The sequence below is a fragment of the Taudactylus pleione genome, unplaced genomic scaffold (assembly GCF_031769625.1).
Source record: "Taudactylus pleione unplaced genomic scaffold, aTauple2 ptg000106l, whole genome shotgun sequence".
NCBI lineage: Eukaryota > Metazoa > Chordata > Amphibia > Anura > Myobatrachidae > Taudactylus > Taudactylus pleione.
In genome coordinates this window covers 1,032,033-1,058,264 of record NW_028284508.1, presented here as the reverse complement: position 1 = coordinate 1,058,264, position 26,232 = coordinate 1,032,033, and the positions used below count along the sequence as shown (strand labels likewise).

Below are 26,232 nucleotides of genomic sequence, written 5' to 3'. Positions count from 1 at the left end.
TGATGACGTTTTGCCTCGATTTCAGTTCCAAGTCAGGCAGGGAAAACCCGAGCCGGACTCTGTTCCCGACTCGGATCGGGGGGGTTCGGATTTCAGAAATCCGAACCCGCTCATCCCTACATGAATCCTACATGATAATAGACATTCAGAGGTATTAGTTGCATACATTTGCAAATATGATTAAGTGCCAGACCAACATCAAGGCTCCTCTATACCGGCGTCCCTAACATTAAGGGGTTCACATCTGAGGCGCAAGGCACCCCAAAAGAATCCAGCCAAGGACCATTCCCAGGGCATCACACGAAAAATGGAAGAAAGGTGATAGTGAAGTGTAAAGTATAGATGTGTAAAAGATAATGAATAAGTGCTGATATAATAAGAAAGGGTTAAAATTACATAAATAATACACAAACAAATAGAAAAGTGATGAAGAAGTATTTATGTGAATTAAGTGGTGATGCCCTGAAAAAGGCCCAGCCAGAGTAACCCCGGGGCCCCACGCCCAAACGCTCACCCCAAAATAATTATTGCTACCAAATAGTAGCACCCACTCTGGGTCATATAATTACAATTAATGTACTGCATAATAACAGCACATATATAAGCCGAGAGCTGACTCACCTAGGAGGTACCCCAGAAACCTCCAAATGGCACTATAAGGACCAGCACATCCTCCCAATGCTGGCTCCCTTCATGCCCATACTTGCCTACCCTCCCGATTTGGTTGGGAGCCTCCCAAAAATTGTGTGCCGCTCCTGGCCTCCCGGGAAGGCAGGCAAGTCTCCCGACCTCAGGCGTATGCCATTAATATTGGCATTGTGAAAGGGGGCGGAGCCACGATGACGCGATCACGCTGTCACTCCCTCATGCTCCGCCCCCAATGACAAGTCACTGCCGGATCCCACCCCCTTTGACTGCGCCACGCCCTCCTGCTCTGTAAGCCCGACAGCTCCCTCCCGGAAGGAGGGAACTAAATGTCGGCAAGTCTGTTCATGCCTCTCAGAACTACAAATAGAAATTATGATGGTCGCTCAAATCAGCTTAATGATATTGCCCAGGTTACTCTGGCTGGGCCTTTTTCAGGGCATCACCACTTAATTCACATGAATACTTTTTCATCACTTTTCGATTTGTTTGTTTATTATTTATGTCATTTTAATTATTTCTTATTATATTAACACTTATTGATTATCTTTTACACATCTATACTTTACACTTCACTATCACCTTTCTTCCATTTTTCGTGTGATGCCCTGGGAATGGTCATTGGCCTTTTGTGGTGCCTTGCGCCTAGGGACACCGCTATAGAGGAGCCTTGATGTTGGCCTGGCACTTAATCATATATTTGCAAATGTATGCAACTAATACCTCTGAATGTCTATTATCATGTAGGATTCAGGTATTTTTGCCAATATTGCTGCAGTCTGCTGGAGGGAATATACCTTTTTTTTCATTGGGAGGATGTGCTGGTCCTTATAGTGCCATTTGGAGATTTCTGGGGTACCTCCTAGGTGAGTCAGCTCTCGGTTTATATTTGTGCTATTATTATGCAGTACATTAATTGTAATAATATGACCCAGAGTAGCAATAATTATTTTGGGGGGAGCGTTTGGGCGTGGGGCCCCCGGGGTTACTCTGGCTGGGCCTTTTTCAGGGCATGTCCACTTAATTCACATAAATACTTTTTCATCACTTTTCTATTTGTTTGTTTATTATTTATGTAATTTTAATTCTTTCTTATTATATTAACACTTATTGATTATCTTTTATACATCTATACTTTACACTTCACTATCACCTTTCTTCCATTTTTCGTGTGATGCCCTGGGAATAGTCACTGGCTGGATTCTTTTGGGGTGCCTTGTGCCTTGGACGTGAACCCCTTAATGTTAGGGACACCGCTATAGAGGAGCCTTGATGTTGGCCTGGCACTTAATCATATATTTGCAAATGTATGCAACTAATACCTCTGAATGTCTATTATCATGTAGGATTCAGGTATTTTTGCCAATATTGCTGCAGTCTGCTGGAGGGAATATTCCTTTTTTTTTCATTGGGAGGATGTGCTGGTCCTTATAGTGCCATTTGGAGATTTCTGGGGTACCTCCTAGGTGAGTCAGCTCTCGGTTTATATTTGTGCTATTATTATGCAGTACATTAATTGTAATAATATGACCCAGAGTAGCAATAATTATTTTGGGGTGAGCGTTTGGGCGTGGGGCCCCCGGGGTTACTCTGGCTGGGCCTTTTTCAGGGCATGTCCACTTAATTCACATAAATACTTTTTCATCACTTTTCTATTTGTTTGTTTATTATTTATGTAATTTTAATTCTTTCTTATTATATTAACACTTATTGATTATCTTTTATACATCTATACTTTACACTTCACTATCACCTTTCTTCCATTTTTCGTGTGATGCCCTGGGAATAGTCACTGGCTGGATTATTTTGGGGTGCCTTGTGCCTTGGACGTGAACCCCTTAATGTTAGGGATGCCGGTATAGAGGAGCCTTGATGTTGGCCCGACGCTTAATCATATATTTGCAAATGTATGCAGGTAACCATGGTTAACAGAGGAAGAACAATGATTTCAAGCTCCACCCTCCTTTTAAAGCTTCCAGTCTGTTATTCTAACTCAATCAGCATGACAGAGTGATCTCCAACCTTGTCCTCATCAACACTCTCGCCTGTGTCAACGAGAGAATCACTTACATGATGTCAGCTGGTCCTTTTGTGGCTGAAATGCAGTGGAAATATTGTTTTCGGGATTAAGGACCTCATTCAGACCCGCTCGCAAGCGGGTCGATGGTGAGGACCTGCGCACGCGCAGCGGCCGCAGTGCGCAAGCCCCGGAGTGAGTGTCAATTTCACTCACTCCGGGGCTCGCTACAAAAGGGGTGGCTGTCGATGTTGACCGACAGCTCGCCCCATTTTGTAGGTGGGGAGGGGGGGTGGCCGGACAAACGGAGGCGTTCCTGAAGGAATGCCTGCCGTTTGTAGGCGGCCCTACTGACATCAGCAGTGATGTCAGTAGGTAGCTTCCTGCTCTGTTAGAGCAGGAAGCTACCTGGAGCTTGCGGGAGGTGAGACCCGAACCCAAGGGTCTCGTCGCAAGCCGCGATGGTCTCGACCATCGCAACCATCACCTGGTCACTGGCTAAAGCTTAGCGAGTGGCCAGGAGGCTGGATTTTAAAGAAGAAGCGGCCGCCCTCATTCAGACCGAGCGCTTGCATTTTGCGAGCGGCTCTGAATGAGGTCCTAAATTCATTGTCATGGCAAAGAGGGACTTTGCAATTAATTGCAATTCATCTGATCACTCTTCATGACATTCTGGAGTATATGCTAATTGCCATCATAAAAACTGAAGCAACAGACTTTGTGAAAACCAATAATTGTGTCATTCTCAAAACTTTTGGCCATGGCTGTATACAAAGTGGAGGAGAAGCCTTTCCTCTGGATGTGGGGTTGAGGGTTTCGACACAAGTATATTGTGAAGCCTTCATGAACTTTGATGCTGAACGTGACAGCCAAAAGTGGGAATACATTGAAATTATTCCCAACGATGATTAATTTAACCCATGTAGAGGTACAGTAATACATAGGGCTGACTTATGGAGAAGGTGAAAAGGGCTAAACATTAAGTATTATTACATTTGATGACAGTAGTGGGATCATCCAGCCCTGGAAAAATACCTGGGTGGTACACTTGTAGGTATCACAAACAGAGCATAATATATCAGTCTCACCACACTGTTGTAACAATGTCTAGGGGTAAATTTACTAAAGTGAGAGTTTTTAGAAGTGAGTTTAGAAAAGAATAGATGTTGCCCATATAAACCAATTTGACTAGATGCCCATTCAAGGCGTACCATCATTGTGCCCAGCAGCATGTAGCAATTATAAGGGTGTTCACTGTAACACTGGAGACCTAAAGATCAAATTTCCATAAGCTGGGCAAGAATGGTGACAAATTGCATGTCAAGTTTAATAGCCAGCAGTGACTGGCATGCAAATGATGAATGGAGGAAAGAAGGCAGATAATGTAGCAGAGAAAAGGACCTGGTCATGCTAAAGCTGCAGGTTGCTGTGAATAATTGAGTGACCACAATCTGCAATCCCCAGAAGATGTGGTTAAATTTGCCTATGGAAATGTGGAGAAAAAGACAGTCAATTGATCTGTGGATGGCAGGTGATAATGCAGATGGCAGGCTCTTGATCCTGATGATAGAACCTGGTAGGAAGAACAGAACACATGGCATAAAAGCATCTGCACCAAGAGAAAGGCACCTGGAGGTGATGATACGGATTCCCATGTTACCAGAGGTAAGATAAACAATTTTAGCAATATATAAAAAGAAGGAATGTGATCAGATGGGATGTCAGAACCTTGAAAATAGAGGTTTAGCCTTATTGAGACCACTGCTCGTGCAAACTGTGTTTAACATTTGTTGTATTATATTGTATTGTTAATCATGTATGTATGTATTTTATGTGTATTGTACAAGTATTACATGTTGCCAAGTGGGTTTGCACACACTACAACCATGTGTTTGTCTACTGCAAAATGCATCCTGGCTGTTGCATCTATATTCAGGCAACAGACATCCCACTGAGAAACATCATGTTTTAGTTGACATGCTGGAACTATACACTGCATGTCTTCAAGTGAGCTGGGGACTGAGGTATGTTCATGGACAATCACTGGTTAGAACATGAGGAGTTTAAAAAGCCAAAGATGCTAACGCAAATGTGCGAGTTCTGGTTACAGCTGCACTGGGTCCAGGACAGCAAAGCTTCAACCACAAGTGGATCATGTGGTTGAAATTTCTGCTACTGTGCACACCCACCAAAAGAGAGGCCAAATGAGTTGAAAAATGAAGAGTGTGGCTCAACAGCCTTGATTGCACATCAAAGTGTCTGAGACAAAGATGCTGGAGAGGCAAAGGAGTGAGTCATTTGCAGAGTGCTGAACCCTCTGGTATCTTTGCTATTATTGTGTGCATCTTCCACGCACGGTTTTCTAAAGTGATTTATGCAACCCACTTTACGTATTGAACATTTTACCTCTTTTTTTTCCCCTGTACACTAATTGGTCTACAATATGATCCTCATATGTCACATATGAGACTACACTACTTGCAGACTAGTTGTTATACATGGGAAAAAAGAGGTAAAGGAAATGTTCCTTTTATAGTCAGAAATTACAGCCGTGGTTTTATAAAATGAAGATATTGCAGGAAAAATTATTATTTCAAAGAGCTACAATCAAATTATCTACCATTTCATCCAAATTCAATACAAAGAGTAGTTTTGTCCGCTTTACAATGCAGAGAGCATTTCAGTGACCTTGATACAATGCAGAAGCATTTCAGTGACCTTGATACAATGCAGAAGCATTTTAGTGACTACTATACAATTCATAGAACATCCTGGAGACTCCTATGGAAAGCTTTCTGCACTGCAACAGAATACACTGGTGCTACATAAGTAAATGTTAGCAAAAAAAAAAAATAGCAGTGATTCATATACAGTACAATGCAGAGAGCGACCTAGTGGGGATGCAGTTAAAAATCCACCGGAGGGGATTCCGGCGGTCAGAATGCCAGCGCCGGAATCATGACACCCGTCAAAATCTCAGCACCCTGACCACCTGAATCCCAAAGGCAAGTAGCGAGTTTAGGGAGAGGGTTAGGGACTAGGGGAGGGTCAGGGATAAGCACCAAGGGGGAAGGGTTAGGTTGCTAGGCACTGGGGGAGGGGGGGGGGGGAGTTAAGGTTAGTGCTGGGAAGGGAAGGTTAGGAGAGGGGGAACGCTAGGATACCGACTGACAGTGTCGAACGCTGGCATCCCGTACCCATCCCTCCTAGTGACCTCTACACAATGCAAAGATCGGTTTGTCCTGATTGATTTTGCCATTTCCACTCTAGGAAATGAAGGGGAGGGACACTTCTTGTTTTATTAACTGTCAACCACTGTATACGTCTGTGCTGATGATTAACAATGTGGATATTTCAGGCAAATATTCAGGTTTCTGCAATGCTGCATTTGCATTACCATGAAAAATACACTGCACTAAGAAGCAGGGCCATAACCAGGAACACTCTGGACAGGCACCCTGCCTGGAGTGTCCATAGGATGCTCCAGGAGGTGCTCCACATCCTAGAGCCGGCGACCCCACGCCCTAGTCATGATGTTATGATGTCCCGGGTTTAGGGGGCATCGGGAACTCTGCCATCCTCTTACGGTGCTACTAAATACTCATAGTGTACTGCACACACACCTATTTCAGGATAGCAGGTAACAGAAGGGTTAAAAGGACAGACTTTTGCCCTTGTTTCTTAATAATGCTAAATGATTTATAGAGGGTTTAGTGGGTTAGAATGTAATGCCACAAAAAAATAAGACCTGGCTACAGATAGAATTACTATTTATTAAACAGGAACGACTATAATTGATAAAGAAATCATATAATAGGGTGTGCTATAGAATGTCGACAGTCGCCATATCGACATAGCATTTTCAGGTGATTATAGCCCTAGTCCATGTCATATAACACTCAGACCATGTCAAATTAATAACTGCATACCCATGTGACATTTTATTTTCCATTCTCTGTTCCACATATAGTAAACACAATAAAATGACAAACAGGTTTCCTCTAGTAAAATATTTTTATATTTATGTGCTGTGTACATTGCTTGTCACTTACTTTCTCCACCTCTCTAAATACTCGCAATAAGTTTTCTCTTAAAACTCCTTTTACTTCTTTGTCTTGCCAGCCTCGGTTTAGCAGTTCCTTAATCAGTAGTGGATATTTTGACACATCCTCAAGACCATCGGGAAACCTGCAAATAAAAAATATTAGGGCACCCAAAAATGTACTTGAAAAATCATTACATTATTTGCAGTAATTACTAATCTTGCCATGAATATTCCTCACACACTCTACCATGAGTTTTATAGTTATTTGATAGCAACAAATGGAATCCCAGGTATGGCTTTTTTCCTGTTAACTGGTGCCAAAAATACTTCAATATCTTGTGATGAAAAACAGAGTCCCATTAGCTACATACACTGAAGTGCCAAAAGTCATGGGAATAAATGCTCGAATGGGTTCATGACGGGCGAACATGGTGGCCACACCATTCGTCAGAATTCTCCAGTATGCTCCTCAAATAAATTCTGGAGAACCTGGGACCAATCACACACTGCATTATCCTGCTGGAATATTTAATCGTCGGGGAACATGAAGTCCATGAAGGGCTGCAAATGGTCATCAAGCAATGCAATATAGCGGTAACCGGTCATTGACGTGTTCAGACAGACCCAGGGGCGCCGAGAGAGGGGAGGTGGGGAGCCATAGCCATCAGTCGGAACCCTCTATCATCTCTCATTCAAACTCCAGTAATTCTTGTCATGAGCAGCCTAGCCAGAGATGTCATACAGTATAACAACTGATGCATTTCCAAGGGTGATGTCACTATTACCTTTACTATTACCTTTACATACTGCTATACCATGACTTTTGGCACTTCAGTGTATAAAACAAATACAATAGAATACAATTTAAGAGCATCTCCGCCATCCTTTCAAACTTATAGTGACCATATTAAAGGGGTTCCAGGTGTCATTGTCCACAGAGGTGTAGCAACAGTGGTGTAACTGTAATGGGTGCAGGGTGTGCAGTGCACACAGGTTCCTGGGTCCAGGGGAGCCCACACTGTACAACCTGCACCGATGTTTAATATTTAGCTCTCTGTAGTCCCGCAGCGCCAGCGCTGCACAAACCACTGGGAAAATGGTGCGGCGGCCATCTTCACAGCGATCTGCACATGCACAGCAGAAAAATCGCTTATGCAGTAAACTCAGACACAGCTCCAGAGTCTACTCACTTGTGCCGCCGACTGGAGAGGAGGGGGCCGGACAGACCCTGCACATGGGCCTCCTCCTCTCTTGATATGCCCCTGTATTGGCACAAAAAGAAAAGAAAAATCACAGATTCACAACTCCAAATTACTAAATATATATATATATATATATATATATATAAAATACATTTTTTAGAGGTTATCAGCATAGTCATGGCCAAGGTTATGGGCCTACCCACCATATCCAGGTAACCTCTGTAGGGTAGGTCCCAAACATACAGGGGTTCAAATCCAGGGTGCAGGACACCCCCAAACCAGCTCAGCCTAGCCACCCCAGGGCATCGCTCTAATGAGAAAGGTGAAGTGAATAGTAAGATAGATAACAGCAGCTACAGAAAAGTGAATTACATACATAATAAACAAACAGCGAAGTGTTAAAATTTGCAAAAAAGAAGAAATGTGTTATAATGTGATGCCTTGAAGCAGACCAACCAAAGCAATCCAGGGGACCCACGCCCCAAAAATCAACCCAAAGCTGCACTACAGTATATAAATTGTAGGACTTGCCTATATTGTGCCTAATACAAGTGTGCATTCACAATGCCAGACTCCATGCTCTAAACCAATGGGGGCAGGGTGCTAGTCCAGGCTGAAGATGTCTCATGCCTTCAGGTGTGCAAAGAAGCACACTAAATGGAATATATGGGAAAGGGGACCTAGACTGCACACCCTGAATGGGAGGAGCTACCTGTTGAGACTGTCACTGGGCCTGATTCAGACCCGGTCGCAAGAGCTGAGCGCTCGCAACCGGGTCGATGGTGGCCCACAGCGCATGCGCACGACGGAGCCGGCTCCATCGTACGCATGCGCGAGACCCGGCTAGCGACGGGCAATCCGAGTGATGTCAGTGGAGAGTTTCCGGCTCTGTTAGAGCCGAAAGCTCTCTGGGGCTTGTGATGAACGAGACCCTATCACAAGGGTCTCGTCGTAAGCCCGATGGTCGCGATGGTCTTGGCCATCGCGACCATCATCATGGCTGCTCGCTATAGCTGTGGGTGGTCACCCACAGCTATGCGAGCGGCCAGGAGGCCACTTCAAAAATAAAAATAAAAACGCCCTGATTCAGAGCGAGCGCTCTTTCAGAGCGTCCGGCTCTGAATCAGGGCCACTGTCCACAGAGGTGTAGCAACAGTGGTGTAACTATAATGGGTGCAGGGTGTGCGGTGTACACAGGCTCCTGGGTCCACACCATACAACCAGCACCTACATGTATGTTTACTACTTAGCTCTCTGTAGTCCCGCAGCGCCAGCGCTGCACAAACCACTGGGAAAATGGTGCGTCGGCCATCTCACTTGTGCCACAGGCTGGAGAGGAGAGGGCCCGGACAGACACTGCACATGGGCCGCATCCTCTCTTGATATGCCCCTGTATAGCATGGAGCCATGTACAACCCCCCCCCCCCCCCCTCCCACACACACACACACCTCCAACACCTAGGAAATGAATTGTGCTAAAGCGGCCAGAATGTGAGGCTAGTTTGAAAAAAATCATAATACCTACGTTTCTATTTTATAATATTTTAATCACCTCATGAAAGGGACCCAACTGAATACTCTGCAGTGCAGACTGACAGGCAGTAAATTCCTCACCTCAGAGTCACAGGCAGCCTGGCTCTTCTCTTTTCTCTCATTAGGCTGACACTGAACAAGTGAGACTGCAGTGGCAGGTTCACAGCCAGGAGATACAGGCATGACCTGACCCCACCCCTCTTCACCCTGTGCCAATTTTATTCCTGCCCCTCTGCACTGTATTGCTCCCCAGTTTTTTCCCAGAAGAAACACTGACTGACATCAGTAGCTGCCCTGCCTACAGTGTGCATTACAGTCTCGGCTTGTGGTATCATCACAGCCCACCCAGTTTGTGAAGTCACTCAGACAGCGTTTGGTCCTCTCGAACGGCGCCCTCCACCTGCTCCGTGTGCCCCATGCACGCTATGCCCCTGACTGTCCAATCTGGTGCTACTAAGAAAAACAGGAACAAAAAGATGTATTTATGCAATATTTCATATGAGGAAAGGATAAGAAGTTGTGGTATGTATTTTGAAAAGTGGGATTCTTATTCTCCAGGCTCATAGGACAGGGTTTAGATGTGCTGCAGTTCCGTGCTCAGCATTTCTGCAAAATATGCAAATGCCACAGCCACCAGGACTTGTACAGATTCGTCATAGGAGGCAACTCTGATCCCAGATCAGTCTCACATCAGTCATACCATCTATTCTTCATTGGAAGGCAGCCACCAGAGCCTCTTAGGCTGAGACACCACCCCGCAACAGCCGCGAAACGCCTGCGTTTGACTTGCCACCACCCCCGTTACCACCCACAATTGGTCATTGACTGTCAATCACTCTGAGAACCTGATTCAGCAAGGATCGCTATTCTGCTAGAATGCACGCACCGCAGTTGCTACTATTAGCGGTGAAATGCAAATGTTTGCAATCGCATGGAAATCACAGCTTATCATAAGGTCGCCCACTTCCCCTTACACACATCCGTATACTTGGGCAGCATAGCGTAATAATCGGTAACATCGGATCCATGCGCACAATTAAGGCAGATCAGGCCTCACTTAGGAATTGCTAACTTCAGGTCACGCTATGAGGCCTCAGGCTGTGTATGGTATTGCAGTGGATAATTTATGCACACCCCTGCAACGCCGTCCCAATGCACTGGCAGGCCTGCGTTCACCCAACCACCCCTGTTATCACCCACAAACTGCACTTCATGTCAATCACTGTGCTCGGGGTCAGCCTAGCCCCTGCAAATGCATTTCCCAACGCAATTACTAGTTAGCGCGCGTGCACTGCGATGCATACGCAATGTGAATTAATCGACCGATTGCGTGCGTCTTTGCAACTACGATCCTTTCTGAATCAGGCCCCGAATCCAAATCCTCACAGCAACTTTTGGTAAACCAAGTTGGCAGGTGTGCAGTGCAACTCTAACGATTGCGCATTGAAATAAAAAAAACGCTCAACTCTCCAAACATCGGCATTCTGGCCCATACTCTGAGCAGTTGCTAAATGTTCCACCCCCACCATTTTGACATGCAAATCCTTACCTTACCTGTAAAAACAAGTGTATATTCACAAAACTACATTTGTGGTTCTGGTTTAAAATGACACTTTGATAGTTGACCCTCTAGCAGAGAGAAATCAATGAAGCACCTGCAAGAAGCTGCATTCTGCTCACAGCCTATGGAGGTGCGAGTAGAAATCAGTTACCAATACCGGCCAAAGACTTTGCAATGCCAATCTGCCCATAATTATGTTCTATTTCACCACAGCATGTGTGAGGTATTTATTCACCATTGCTGTATCTACAGAATAATGGGGGCAGGGGGCCCACACCGCACACCTTTCACCGTAGACTATACTTATTTTTCCACCAATGCAGAAATCACTGGGAAAATGGTGCTGGTGCGATCTACTCATGCCTTCTATCCTTATTTATGTATTAACATATATTTATATAGAACCAGTGTACGCCATACAGTTGTGAACAAATACAGTGATAAAACAAGAATAGTTATTAATAGAGAAACTGGTATGAGGGCCCTATTTGCAAGCTTACAAATTACAATCTACAGGGATCATATAATGTTATTGTATACATTAGAAAAGGTGCAATACAGAATATACTTATAATGCAGGGATTCTGCAACAGAGTGCAATTTCCTCACTAATTACTGTATGCACATTTCTAGTGGTAGAACTCCCGGAGGCAGTGGAGTCATTGGCCTCTGGACATCAGCTGGCCCGGCGACAGGAGGGGTACAGGGGGCACACACATATAAAGCCATCTATCAACGCTGCCTGCTACCTGCTGATCACTGTAGCAGCACAGGCAGCGATTATAGATGGATCTATCTGTGGGGTTTGTTTATTGTGATAAGTAACCCATGGTTGTGGAATAGAGCAGAAGTTCCCAAACTCCGCCATTACAGTCCATGTTTTAAGGCTATCCATGCTTGAGCACAGATGACTTAATCAGTACTGCAGTCAATTTGATTTAACCATCTGGACTCAAGCATGGGTTCTGTATGCTTAAAACCTGGTCTGTAATGGCGGAGTTTGGAAACCTCTGGACTAGTGGTTAAAGAGTTAAAAAGAAACCACTTTATTATTTATATATTTTTAATCTGAGAAGGTATTTGGAGAAGATAATGTGATATTTGGTGGCATGGTGGCGGGGACAACATGCAGATGAACACTGCAACTGAATCAGGCCCACAGTCAGTTGATATTTACAGCAAGATTAAAAGATGAAAAATATATTGTATATGCCAAGAGTAACTTTGCTGATGTGGAAGAGAAACATGAAGACATTATTTGAATCTATTACAGTGGTGAATTATGTTGACCACACAAGCAAATCACAATATTTTCCATGTTAAACTTTTAAACAAATGGAATAACTCACCGATTTACTCCTTCATAGTCTCCTCCAATTCCAACAGACTCTGCACCTGCTACTTTCTTAATGTAGTCAAAATGGTCTGAGGAACAAAAAGGACACAAGGTTTCAATAAAGTTCTGCCTAGAATACTTGATAACACTACAAAGATATATTCTAATGAATGCAGCCTCCTGCTTGCTCCATATATTTTATAAATACAAAGTGGTGTTAAAAAAAAAAGTTAACTGTATTATACTATAATAAAGTCTTACTGAAGCCATGACAGTGTTCAAACTGTGTGCATTCCTTGAGGCAGTTTTCATTTAGTAAGCTCATGATGTTCCAAAAGTTAATAAACCCTGAAAATGTTTTTCCCTTCTTGCCAATTGCGTAATTAGGGCAAAAGTGGAGAAATATAATAAATCTTTCCAATAGGTGCTGACATTATAGTGTTTGGTTTATAAATGTAGAAATTTGGATAATAATTATAATTTTTTTCTTTGAAGCGTTTCTTATATAAATACATAACCAGATATTAAAAAGAAAACATGTAGACATCACTAATCATTTTACATTATACATACCGGATAAAAAAAGTAGAAGAAACAGAGACATAGTGGATTTACATTATGGCAGCAACATTACATGTTGGTTTATGCTTGCCAGGACAGTAGCAAAGTAGCATGTACTTGGGTGCCAAGAGGTTGACGGGGAGCAGGCATGCCAGGGGGCCCAGAGCATACCAGTACCCACTGCAAGTTTTTTATTTTCCCAATGTCTTTGATATTATTATTATACAGCCGCAGGCGAGAGGATGGCCGATGAGGGAGAGGGGTTAAGGAGTGGAGCTAACCAGTCCAGTAATAGGACGAGCTGATGATCGGACTCACTGTATGTGCTTTTTCTTAGTAGTTAGTGGCAGCCCACTGTGTACCTTGCATGCCGCTGCAGAGCCTATCTCTCTTCTCCAGGCTCTGGGACTGGGAGGGACAGGCAGGCTGGGAGGGTGTTTTTTTACTGTGGCGGTCCGAGTCAGTCAGTGGCAGTGCTCATCGGCCAGAGCCGTGCAAGGAAAGAGCGTATTGAGTAAATGACACAGTGGATGGAAATAAAGTACTAACCAATCAGCTCCTAACTGTTTTTTTCAAACATAGCCTGTAAAGTCACAGTTATGCTGGGCATACTGTGCCAGATAAAATGCCTGACAGCCTGCAGATATAGTGTGAATACACTCTGAGATATCTCCAGTGTATTGGCCCCCAATATCTGCGTTCTGTCCCCTAGGAGGAGACATTTCTGGGTATAGATCTGCTCGATGCGGCTGATATTTAACTTGCAAAATATTGCCGCGGGCATGCTAGACAATGCGGCATGACTGACCGATCGATATTTTACCCTCAGTTGCCTGCACACATAGGGCCTGATTCAGAGCCGGACGCAATTAGCGCTCGCTCGTCCTGAAAATAGGGGTGGCTATTCAAATGAACCGTTCGCTGTTTGCGGTCAGTTCACGCCTCTAGGTCTGAACAAAACTTGTGGTCGTTTTTTGGGAAACTACGCCCCCTGGCCGCTCGCATCCTACGTCATGTCCGCTATTTATTAGATTAATCGAGTACATCGAACAGGGTATGAACTGCACGCTATTCTTGTGGTCGGTTTTTGCTACCACAACTTTGCGAGCAGTTCTGGCTATAAAATAACCCAGTGACGTGGTCAATGACGCTGCTGTTTTAATTATGCACACCCATAAAACGCCCGTTTTGACCTTTAAGCACGCCTGCGTTCTGATCTCCACTCCCCGTTTTCAAGCACCTTCCCCTGTTACCACCCACATACGCCTCATTCTGTCACTCAAATTATCAAGCATTCGCTATTTTGCGAGCACATGAATTTCGACCGCACTGACTGGTTAGCGCATGCGTATAACGATCCGTACGCATGCGCAGTTGGCCAAACATCGCTCGGAGCGAACGAGCTGCCGCTTACGAGTGGCTCTGAATCAGGCCCATAGTACAATTATCGGGGCAATCCGCTGATATTGGGCGGATGTCTCGATAATTGTATTAGGAGCTGATTAGTTGGTACTTTATCTCCATCCACTTTATCTCTCTCCAGGGTTTAGTACAAAGGACCTTATTCAGAGTCTGTCGCAAGCGCCGATGCACTTGTAACCGACACGATGGTTTGTCCTGCACACGTGCAGCAGCCGCACTGCGCGTGCGCAAGCTCCGGAGCGACAGAGAAACTCTGTCATTCCGGAGCTCGCTACCAAAGGGGTAGCTGTCGATGTTGATAGACAGCTGCCCCCGTTTGGTAGGCGGGCCAGGGGAGTGGTTTCCAAAACGGAGGCATTCCTTTACGAACGCTACTGTTTTGTGGGCGGCCGCACTGACATCATCAGTGATGTCAGTGGGGAGCTTCCTGCAGAAAGCTCCCTGGGGCTTACGAGTGCCCAGACCCAACCTTAGGGACTGGTCGTAAGCCCCGATGGTGATCACCATCGCGACCATCAACCTGGTCGGTCTTTAAGCTGTGGGTGGTAACCCACAGCTTAACGATCGACAAGGAGGCGGCCGTTCAGGATGAACCGCTTGCAACTAACGACCGCCTCTGAATGAGGTCCATAGACCCCACTCACTGTTGTGAAAAATTCTATATATGTGTACATTCCCATAGTGTGAACATGCTGATTAGCCATCCAACAGTGAGATTATATATATATATATATATATATATATTATACACACAATGTCCATTAGGTCGGCACTCCCTTAGATTTCATAGAAACACCGCGGTGCCAGCAGACAATTCTTTAAACCAACACACATCCACATGCAGCGGCACTCATCAGATTTTTCAAGAGATTCAAAATCAACACAGTCCGGGACTGTGTTGATTTTGAATCTTTTAAAAAAAATCTGATGAGTGCCGCTGCATATGGCAAAATGGTACACTAACAAAGGTGGAAGAGGGGACAGCACACAGGAGGTTGGTTTGGGAGATGCAGAGTGCGAGACTGCTGTAGGCGTGTGGGGTAGCGGCAGCAGCAGTGGTGCAGAGCAGTGGCTGTGGTGCAGTGCAAAGGGGGCATCAGTGGGCGACAGAAGGTGGAAGAGGGGACCGCACACAGGAGGTTGGTTTGCATACCTTCCAACTGTCCCGCTTCCAGCGGGACAGTCCCGTTTTTCTGGGACTGTCCTGCCTGCATGCCGCAGTGTCCCGCGGTGGGGGGGGAAGTTGGGGGGAGCATAAACCGCTGCTCTGCATAGCAGAGAAGCGGGTTTGCATAAGGAGAACATGCCGTGCGCATCTGTTCTCTTGTGTAGGGAGAGCCTGGGGGCTGGCCAGCGTCTCGGAGAGTGCTGGGCACGCCCCCAAAGTGACGAAAACGGGGGAAGCCGCAAGGATCCGCCTTTTTTACAGCAAGCCACGCCCACTTTTCTGGCACGCGACCTGTACCTCCTCAACATTTTTAAATGTTGGGATATATGGGTTGGGAGGTGCAGAGTGCGAGATGGCTGTAGGAGTGTGGGGTAGCGGCAGCTGCAGTGGTGCAAAGCAGTGGCAGGCGGTGCAGTGCAAAAGGGGCATCAGTGGTGGGCGACAGAGGGCTCACTGGTAGTGAGTATACACCTGAGAAAATCAATCAATAAGTCACAGATGGACGAATGCAGCAGTGAGATCTACACATTTATGTTAAAAATTGAATGTGTAAAAAAAAAAAAAAAAAAAAAAAGCGCAGCCACCCCCCACAGAAAACAACCAGCCCCGGGCTTTGGAGCTAAATACAGGGGACAAACGACGTAGGGGTCCATGTATTAAGCACAACCAGCACCAGGCTTTTGAGAACCTGTCCTGGTTGCCAAAATACGGGGGACAAATGACATAGGGGTCCCCCGTTCTTGGTGCAACCAGCACAGGGCTCTGAGCCGGTCCTGGATCTGGAAATACAGGGGGGAAAAAATGCATAGGGCTCCCCCTGTATTTCCCAAAACCAGCACCAGACTCCGTCTAGCAGGGGGGTGATGCCACAGCCAGGGGAGCCCTTTCACCGGGCCCCCCAGCCGCAGCATCACCCCTGACCGCTAGTCAGCCCAGGCCAGGGATCCCTGGGTAGTTGGGAACCCCCCCAATAAAGGGGTCCCCCTCCTCAGGGCACCCCAGGCTGATAGCTCGGGGCTATCCCTGGCACCGCTAGGCGGTGGGTGCTGGGTTGATTATGTATAGTGTGGTGCATAAGAAAATATAAATATTGTCTTCTGCAATAGTACTACAGGTCCCAGCAGGCAACCCCCGCATGCTGGTACTTGGAGAACCACAAGTACCAGCTGGCAGGGTATTAAGGGCCTGCTGGCACCTACAGTACCCCTGCAAAAGAAATATTAAAATAAAACAAACAAACACAGTTTTTAAAAGTATTGTATTATGCCGCACCTTCACCTGGGGGTGACGGCCTTTAAGCTCTTTTACATGGCCGTCGCCCATCCAGGACTTCTATGGCATTTTCACCTGGAGCGCGGCGGCCAGTAAGCTTTTTTGCGCGGCCTCCGCACGTCCAGGGCTTCCCGTCGTCTTCATTCTTCAGCTGGTCTCTCCAGCTCCCCGGCCGACGACTGAATGGAGGGGGCTCGAACTGCTGCCTGTATTTAAGCCAGCCGAGGGGGCGGGGCGATGATGTCGCGAGCCGTGATTGGCTCGCGGCGGCCATCTTTGAATTTTTCTGCGCTCCAGGTGAATACGCCGCAGAATCCCCGGATGTGCGGCAGCTGCGCAAGAGAGCTTACTGAAGGCCACGCTCCATGTGAAGACGCCGCAGAAGCCCTGGAAGTGCGGCGGCCGCGCAAAAGAGCTTACTAGCCGCCACACTCCAGGTGAAGGTCCCGGTAAATAAAAGATTAATAAGACTGTGTCTGTGTGTTTTATTTGAATATTTCTTTTGCAGGGGTACTATACGTGCCAGCACGCCCTTAATACCCCACCTGCTGGTACTTATTATTGTAATATTTTATTATACAGGCCTTCACCTGGGGGACGGTGGCCTTTAAGCTCTTCTGCATGGCCGCCGCCACCCCAGGACTTAGGCATCTTCGCGAGGCGGGCGCCAACCCGCCAGGGTTTTGCCGTTTTCGCCTGGCAGACGCCAACCCGCCAGCGCTTCGACGACTTCACCTAGTGGGCGGCAGCCTGTGATAGCTCTTTTTCATGGATGCCACCCACTAGGACTTCCGGTGTCTTTGCCTGGTGGGTGCCAACCCCCCAGGGCTTCGGTGTCTACGTCTAGTGGGTGGCAGCCTGTGATAGCTCTTTTTCGTGGCTGCCTCCCACTAGGACTTCTTGTGTCTTCGCCTGGAGGGCACCAACCCGCCAGAGCTTTGGCGTCTTCACCTGGCGGGTACCAACCCGCCAGGGCTTCCATGTCTTCACCTAGTGGGCGACAGCTGTGTCAGCTCTTTTGCATGGCCATCGCCCACTAGGACTTAGTGTCTTCGCCCGGCGGGCAGCAACCAACCAGGGCTTCGGCTTTTTCACCTGGCGGACGCCAACCCGCCAAGGCTTTGGCCTCTTCACCTAGTGGGCGGCAGCCTGTGTCAGCTCTTTTGCATGGCCGCCACCCACTAGGACTTCCGGTGTCTTCGCCCGGCGGGCGGCAGCCCGCCAGGGCTTCGGTGTCTTCACCTAGTGGGCGGCAGCCTGTGATAGCTCTTTTTCGTGGCTGCCTCCCACTAGGACGACTTGTGTCTTCGCCTGGCGGGCACCAACCCGCCAGGGCTTCGGTGTCTTCACCTGGCAGGCACCAACCCGCCAGGGCTTCCACATCTTCACCTAGTGGGCGGTAGCCTGTGTCAGCTCTTTTGGATGGCCACCGCCCACTAGGACTTCCGGTGTCTTCAGCCGGCGGGCGGCAACCCGCCAGGGCTTCGGCTTTTTCGCCTGGCGGACGCCAACCCGCCAAGGCTTTGGCCTCTTCACCTAGTGGGCGGCAGCCTGTGTCAGCTCTTTTGCATGGCCGCCGCCCACTAGGACTTCCGGTGCCTTCGCCCGGTGGGCGCCAACCCGTCAGGGCTTCGGCGTCTTCGCCTAGTGGGCGCAAACCAACCAGGGCATCTGGCGTCTTCACCTAGTGGGCGGCAGCCTGTGTCAGCTCTTTTGCATGACCACCACCCACTGCCACCTCCCCAGGGCATCTATGGTCCTCACCTGGGCTCATTCCTCTCGCTTTGCAGGTCACTCAGGTACCTGGAAGTCCTTGCAATTTTTAAAGAGAGGCTATTGGTGGCCATCCATGAAAGCAGATGTGTCAGAGTTCATCTCTTCATGTTCTTCATGTGCCCAGGATAAATCTTCACGTTAGGCTCCAGCTGGTGAGTTGTTGCCACTACCTATTCCATCACGTCCATGGACGCATCTCTCCATTGACTTCGTCACGGATCTGTCGAATTCTCAAGGGTTCACTACCATCTGGGTCGTAGTAGACAGATTCTCTAAAATGGTCCATTACATACCACAAGAAATTGCCTTCTGCTCCTGACTTGGCTCACTTGTTCTTTCAACATATTTTCCGTCTCCATGTTCTTCCTGCTGAGATAGTCTCAGACCGTGGTGTTTAGTTCACAGCGAAATTTTTGAGAGCCTTATGTTCTGTATTGCAAGTAAAGCTAAATTTTTCTATGGCTTATCACCCACAAAGCAATGGTTCCACTGAGAGGGTTAATCAAGACCTTGAGATCTTCCTGAGGATTTTCATGACATCTTCCCAAGACAATTGGTCTGTATTGCTGCCATAGGCTGAATTTGCACATAATGTCTCCTACCACTCTTCCACGAACCAAACTCCATTCCAAGTGGTCTACGGACTCCTTGGGTCCCTGAATTTCAAAGCCTACCCGTCTTTGATGTCCCTGCTGTAGAAGACACTGTACGGAAATTTGCATCAATCTGATCTCAAGTTCGTACTGACCTGGAGAAGGCGTCCTCCCATTACAAATTTCAAGCTGATAAGAAGCGTAGGAAAGTTCCACGTATGCAAGTTGGAGACCAAGTCTGGTTGTCCACCTGGAACCTACGGCTTTGAGTACCATCTATGAGTTCTGCCTGCTTCTCCCCATGTCCAGACTGAAAGGGGAGTGGAGTTTGAGGTCTCCCAGGTCTTGGATTCTCGTCTTCGCAGACGACATTTGCACTACCTGTTGGATTGGAGTGGCTACGGCCAAGAGGAACGTTGTTGGACCGATGCCCAAGATATCCATGCTCCTGAACTCATCAAGAGGTTCCATGCTGCCCATCCAGAGAAGCCTGGTGAGTGTCCTGAGGCCACCCATAAGGTGGGGGGGTACTGTCACGGCCAGGGTTTCTCGGCATGGTGGTCACCGGGTATTACCTGTGAGGTTGTTGTGGCAGGGGGTCTCTAGCAGCGGTGCTGGTGTTTGGAAAGGGGTATTGGCTGCGCGTGGTTCTGTGCGGGCACATTGTCACTAGGCCTGGTGAGGTCTGGCAGTGTTTCCATTCCGTTGGCATGGGCGCCACCATCTTGCCTGCAGCCATGTGATTCCAACTGTCCAATCCTGGTAGGTCATATGCTCATTCCAGCCAGTCACAGCACGGCACTGAGTATTTCGGAAGGTCCAGAGCCTTCCTTCCTTTGCCAGTGCAATGTGTTTCTCAGTTGCGGCTGAGAGAGAGTACCTGTGCCTTACCTCCCTCCTTGGCAGCGCTACTAGCCTGAACCTTGCCTGCTCCAACCAGCTGGACTTACCCTGCACCCTCCATTTACCTTTTCACCTGCCTGAGTACCTAAACCTGTTGTTTCCCTGCACCTTGCCTCCATTCACTCCCAGCTGGACTTCATTACCTCTGCCTGCATTCTGTTACAACTCACCCTACCTGCATTCTGTTACAGCTCACCATACCTGTATACTGGACTGTTCTTGCCTAACACTATCTGGACATTCTCCCATTAACCCCCACTACAGTTATCAAGTGCACTTTAGTGCTATACCTGTACTTTTTCATTTGCCATTCCCATGTCTTCTAAGCCACTTAATAAAAACTCCACTTTTTCATTTAAGTCTGCTTCTGTGTCTGCTCCTATCACCACCCCGGGTCCACAACAAAATCAGAACCTCACAGTTTACACTGGCCCCATGGATCTGGCCACGGATCAGGAGTCAGGAGTGGATTTATTTTGCTGTATTGCTGGCCATTTAGAAAACCTGGAAGCTATGCAGCATCAAATGGCTCAGTTTCTACAGGAGATGTCTAAACAACAAGATAATCTGCAAACCTCGTTAATCACCCCTGGGGTATCAGCAACTACACCTCCTCCTGTGCCTGGTAATACAGGGACCAGAGTATCCACTCGTCTACATCTTCCTATGCCAAGCAAATTTGACAGCAATCCTAAACTCTGTCGTGGTTTCTTAAATCAGTGTGATATACACTTTACATTACAGCCTGATAACTTTCCCACCGCTAGAACTAAAGTGGCATACATTGTGTCTTTGTTGACCGGCTCGGCTTTGGATTGGGCCTCCCCACTTTGGAAGCGTTCAGACTCACTGCTGGATAACTATACAGACTTTGTATCTTCATTCAGGAGGATTTTTGATGAACCTGGACGCACAGTGTCAGCATCGTCCAGTATCATGACCCTGAGACAAGGAACCCGTCCTGTCAGCCAATATGCTGCACAGTTTCAAATCTTGGCATCAGAGCTTAAGTGGAATGAGGAGGCCCTCACCTCAGCCTTTTGGCATGGCCTTTCTGACCGATTAAAAGATGATCTAATCACACGTGAGCTTCCTACTAATTTAAATGATATGATCTAATCACACGTGAGCTTCCTACTAATTTAAACGCCTACCGTCTGAAGCCGGCCCCACTGACATCACTAGTGATGTCAGTGGGAGTGATTTTGGCTCTGATAAAGCCAAAATCACTCCAGGGCTTGTGGCTGGGAAACCCTACCGCAGGGTTTCCGTCGCAAGTCCGATGGTTGAGATGGTCAAGACCATCGTGACCATCTTTTTGGACGCTCATATATGCTGTGGGTGGTCACCCACAGCTATACGAGCGTCCAGGAGGATGCTCCATTTTAATGGAGGAGGGCCCTGATTCAGAGCGAGCGCTCTGGTCAGAGCGTCCGGCTCTGAATCAGGCCCTAAGTTTCTTAAATTTACAGTATCCAAAAGAGAAATGTTATCAGCCCCTTTCACTGATCAAGAAGTTAGGCAACAGATTTCTTCAACTCCATAGGGGCACAGGGATGACATTTGGGTATAGTGGTATAGAGGAGAGTCTGGGCACCAAATAGTTAATGAAATTACCCACAAGGCCAGGCTCCTCTCTTCTATAACTGGCCCCAGCCACAGGCCATCAGTTCAGCTTGCAAGCCCACAGCAGGAGCAGGGCAGAGGAGAACAGAAAGAAGGCTGGAATACATACAGAACCATGCACACCATGGAAAGTACAGCCGGCCATGTCACCAAGGAAACACTCTCCGACATACAGGTGCATCAGGGTGTGCACCCCGTGCCCCCTATGGAGTTGAAGAAAAAGACTTAACAGGTAAGCCATAAGTCTCCTTTTTTTTTTTCCTCCACTAGGGGGCACAGGTATGACACTGGGATTTCCAAAAGCAGTCCTCTATGGGCGGGGGACACTCCTTAGCTGCAGTGAACGCAGAATACCTGAAGGCGGCATCTGAGTACGCAAAAGTATCGAAGGCATAAAACCTGATGAAGGTATGAGCAGATGACCTAAGTACGCAATCCTGTGTACCACCGCCTGTGTCAACCCGGAGGCAGAGGTCCTTCTTCAGACCACCACAGCCTGCCAAGGATGCTACATGGCCCAAAGGCCGCATCTTGTACTATGGCCCACAGGCCATAGCCTGCCACGGCTGCTACACGACCCAAAGGCAGCATCTTATTCTACGGCCCACAGGCCACAGCCTGCGAAGGCTGCTACACGGCCCAAAGGTCGCATCTTATCTCACTACCCTCGGGCCCCGACTAGTCAAAGACTTACCAGCCCTCAAGGCTGCTCCACGACCGCATATAGCCAAGTCATCCAGCCCTCAAGGCTGTTGCTGGACTATACCTACAAAAGATAATACCCGTACCATGACAGGAGCGACATGATAGGGTGCTCTAGTCCGACATGATGGCTAGCAGAAAAACAGTTTTCCATGTGAGCCAGTGCAATTCCACCGTCTGTAATGGTTCAAATGGAGCTTGGAGAACTACAGCCGTGGCCAAAAGTTTTGAGAATGACACAAGTATTGGTTTTCACAAAGTTTGCTGCTTCAGTGTTTTTAAACCTTTTTGTCAAATGTGACTATGGTATACTGAAGTAAAATTACAAGCATTTCATTAGTGTCAAATGCTTTTATTGACAATTACATTAAGTTTATGCGAAGAGTCAATATTTGCAGTGTTGACCCTTCTTTTTCAAGACCTCTGCAATTAGCCCTGGCATATTGTCAATTAAATTCTGGGCCACATCCTGACTGATGGCTGCCCATTCTTGCCTAATCAATACTTGGAGTTTGTCAGAATTTGTGGGTTTTTGTTTGTCCACCCGGCTCTCGAGGATTGACCACAAGTTCTCAATGAGATTAAGGTCTGGGGAGTTTCCTGGCCATGGACCCAATATTTGGATGTTTTGTTCCCCAAGCAACTTAGTTATCACTTTTGCCTTATGGCAGGGTGCTCCATCATGCTGGAAAAGGCATTGTTAGTCACCAAACTGCTCTTGGATGGTTGGGATAAGTTGCTCTTCGAGGATGTTTTGGTACCATTTTTTATTCATGGCTGTGTTCTTAGGAAAAATTGTGAGTGAGCCCACTCCCTTGGCTGAGAAGCAACCCCACACATGAATGGTCTCAGGATGCTTTACTGTTGGCATGACACATTTAGTTAATCGGCTGCAGACAGGGTTCAACAGTGGAGCCTGGTCAAAGCAATAGCGAAATGAGCGTCTGCATTTGTGCAATATGCCTCTAGATCTCGATTATCCAAATGTCATGAGATATGTGTGTTTAATTCTAATTACCTCCACTTCTGAACCCTGACTGCAGCTGATTAACTAAATGTGTATCCGCGTGTAGCTGTGTGAAAAGATAAGGGCATTGTTCTGTGAAATATAAAAGTTATCTCTGCCGCACAGCAGTGGATGTTTGCATGCAGGGGAATGTAATTAACACCCTATGTGTAAAGGCTGGTGGAGAACCGCACTGAGATAATCCCATTTGGGCATATAATTAGCCTTCCGATCCCCGTTACATTATGTTACGGTACATTTGAGTCTGTCTATCATATATGATAAAAGCCTCAAATCTGATATTTGAATATGAATGTATGCCAAAAAACATTTATACAATTGGGGACATCAGGTATACTTTGAGAATAAACCATCCTTAGAATAAAGATAACTGTACGAAATTTGGATAAATTAAACACACACTGTTTTGCTAAATAAAGCAAGATATATGACTACTGGTGCGTACACACAGTCAGATATTGCAGGACGATAAGAACGATAACGATATCGATCATATCGTTATCATTCTTATTGTCCTGTATTTGAGCCCTTCCAACCCCCAAACGATGGTCGATGCGCGGGCACGGATAGTCAATATCAACCAGGTTACTATAAGAACCCGCAATCGTCTTTATAGTTGTTTGGGGGGTTGGTGCATGTGCTGGATTTTCGATATCGAACATCGAGCACATGAAGGACGATCAGACAACAATATCTGATCGTTGTCTGATCGCTCCATGTGTACAGAGCTTATCAATAAGCTGGGTTATATTGCTACATATGTTGCAACAAGAGGCAACATTTGTATCTAACTCTGACTGAAACTCCTTATAATAAATTACAGAGGAGCACAAGATAAATATATAAAATGCATAGTTAGAAATATTATACTTTATTCACTCTTTCTTTATTACAATTTTTTTATATTTCGCTAATTTTATATACCATAATTTTTTTATATGTAATTAATAATGAATACGTTATACTTTATCTACATGAAGTGAGCCATATACAGATCCTATTCTTCTCTAAAAACTATATATCCTACTTATCTGTGGCAACACCCCCAATATCTAGAAGGACATTTATCAAGTGGATTCTGAGAGTGTTTACTGCACAGGAAATATAATTTTTTTTAACAAACAGACCCCAATATTAGACTTTTTTTCTTGTTTACCAAATTACAGATATCACATTTGCCTAAAATCAGATGCGATAAAAATCCAATAAAACTGCCAAAAATCCAGAAAAAAATTGCAAAAGCTATAGTTTATCTTATTTTCATTTAAGCAAGCTCAACCCTGATACATATGGCGACAGAAAATGAAATTCAGAGATGCGATAACAGATGTTAAAAGTCTGAAAATTAGAGGTCTCTTTTGCAAACACTGATACACATGCCCCTTGATACTTTACATCTTCCCCATAAGTTGATATTTTGTTTTGTAAGTACGCTGCTTTCTAGGTTGCAGGATGCCTGCTTGACACGAGCAGGTGCGACAGGCCTAGGCTCTGCATAGCAGCACCACTTGCCTTAACTTTTTTAATTGCAATCAAGTAAAGACCTGGAGCAGGAGCAGTCTTACCACCCTATTTCTCTCCACAACCAGGACTTAAAATGGAAAATAAATAAATAATAATATATACATATACACACACAAACACATGATTACAATTAAGTTAAGTCCCTCCAACTCTTTTATCACTCCCACTTCGGCAAAACATAGTTTTACCCAGAGTGTAACACTGCACCTTCTAGCTGGATTTACTAAAGATACATGATAAAGCAGTCTTATGAGAAGATATAGAAAAGGAAGTAATGAAATACAGACCTGCTAATGCAGATAGGTTTGCCGTCTTTTTGCATGCAACAAAATCTGAATGAAAAGTCACCATCACCAATCCTCTATTTTGTTTCTGAAAACAAAAACAAAAATAATTCAAGCTAAATACCATATAATATATGTATGTACAAATATGCATTCTTACTCTTCGCTATTCAAAACATAATTTGACCAATGTTAGTTTTTTACTTTGTTGAAACAATTTTGGTATATTCTACAAGGGCTGATTGAAAAGTAATGATTTTTTGATTCAGAATCAGATGATTCCACAGGATCTGAATTTTTTTTTTTTCAAAGTAGCATCCTTCACATTCAATACGTTTTTTTTCAGCGTTTCAACAACCATTCAAATGACTGCAGTACTATGTTTTGCGACATCACTTTTAATGTTGCAGCTGTTGTTTTTTCAGGAATGTGAATGTCTAGAAATCACATGGTGCTAAGTCCCGGCTATATGGAGGGCGTTCCAGTGCTGTCTCATTCATTTCAGTCAGTGCTGCCAATGCAACATCAGCAACATATGGTCGTGCCTTGTCTTGGAGAAAACACCACTGTTTGTTCAGTAAATGTGGTCTTTTCTTCCTCATGGCTCCACGCAAATGTGTTTTCAGGATGTTTGCATAGTAGTCACCATTAATTGTCTGTCCACGGGGAATCCAGTGCTGTAGGATCATACCGTGCACATCAAAGAACAGCAGAAGAATGACTTTACACGCCAAAGGAATTGTACAGAATTTTCTGGGCAGAGGAGAATTTGCTTTTTTCCATACACTGGACTGTTTGGATTCCAGATAATAATGACAAATCAACGATTCGTCTCACGTCACAATCGATGTCAGGAAATCGGGTATCCTCTCCGACATTCAAACGGTGTTGTTGCATGATTCAACTCGTCGTCGCATCTGCTCTTCTGTGAGATAGCTGGGTACCCACCTGGCACACATGCAATGCATTTTCAGTTTCTTTGTCACAATATGCTGAACCCATTCAAATGAGATGCCAAGTGAAGCCGAAAGTTTG

General features: G+C 46.0%; 1 protein-coding gene across 6 annotated transcripts in view; it reads right to left on the bottom strand.

The window, feature by feature from the left end:
• Positions 1-26,232, bottom strand: part of LOC148525498 (dipeptidase 2-like) — a 243,976-nt gene that overhangs the window by 15,954 nt on the left and 201,790 nt on the right. For all 6 annotated transcript variants that reach the window (XM_088470911.1, XM_088470909.1, XM_088470912.1 and 3 more), the window contains 3 exons: positions 25,201-25,285; positions 12,353-12,428; positions 6,715-6,850 (listed from right to left, as the gene is read on the bottom strand). In XM_088470911.1, coding sequence (XP_088327037.1) covers positions 6,715-6,850; positions 12,353-12,428; positions 25,201-25,285 — 297 coding nt within the window. The remainder of the gene's footprint in view (positions 1-6,714; positions 6,851-12,352; positions 12,429-25,200; positions 25,286-26,232) is intronic.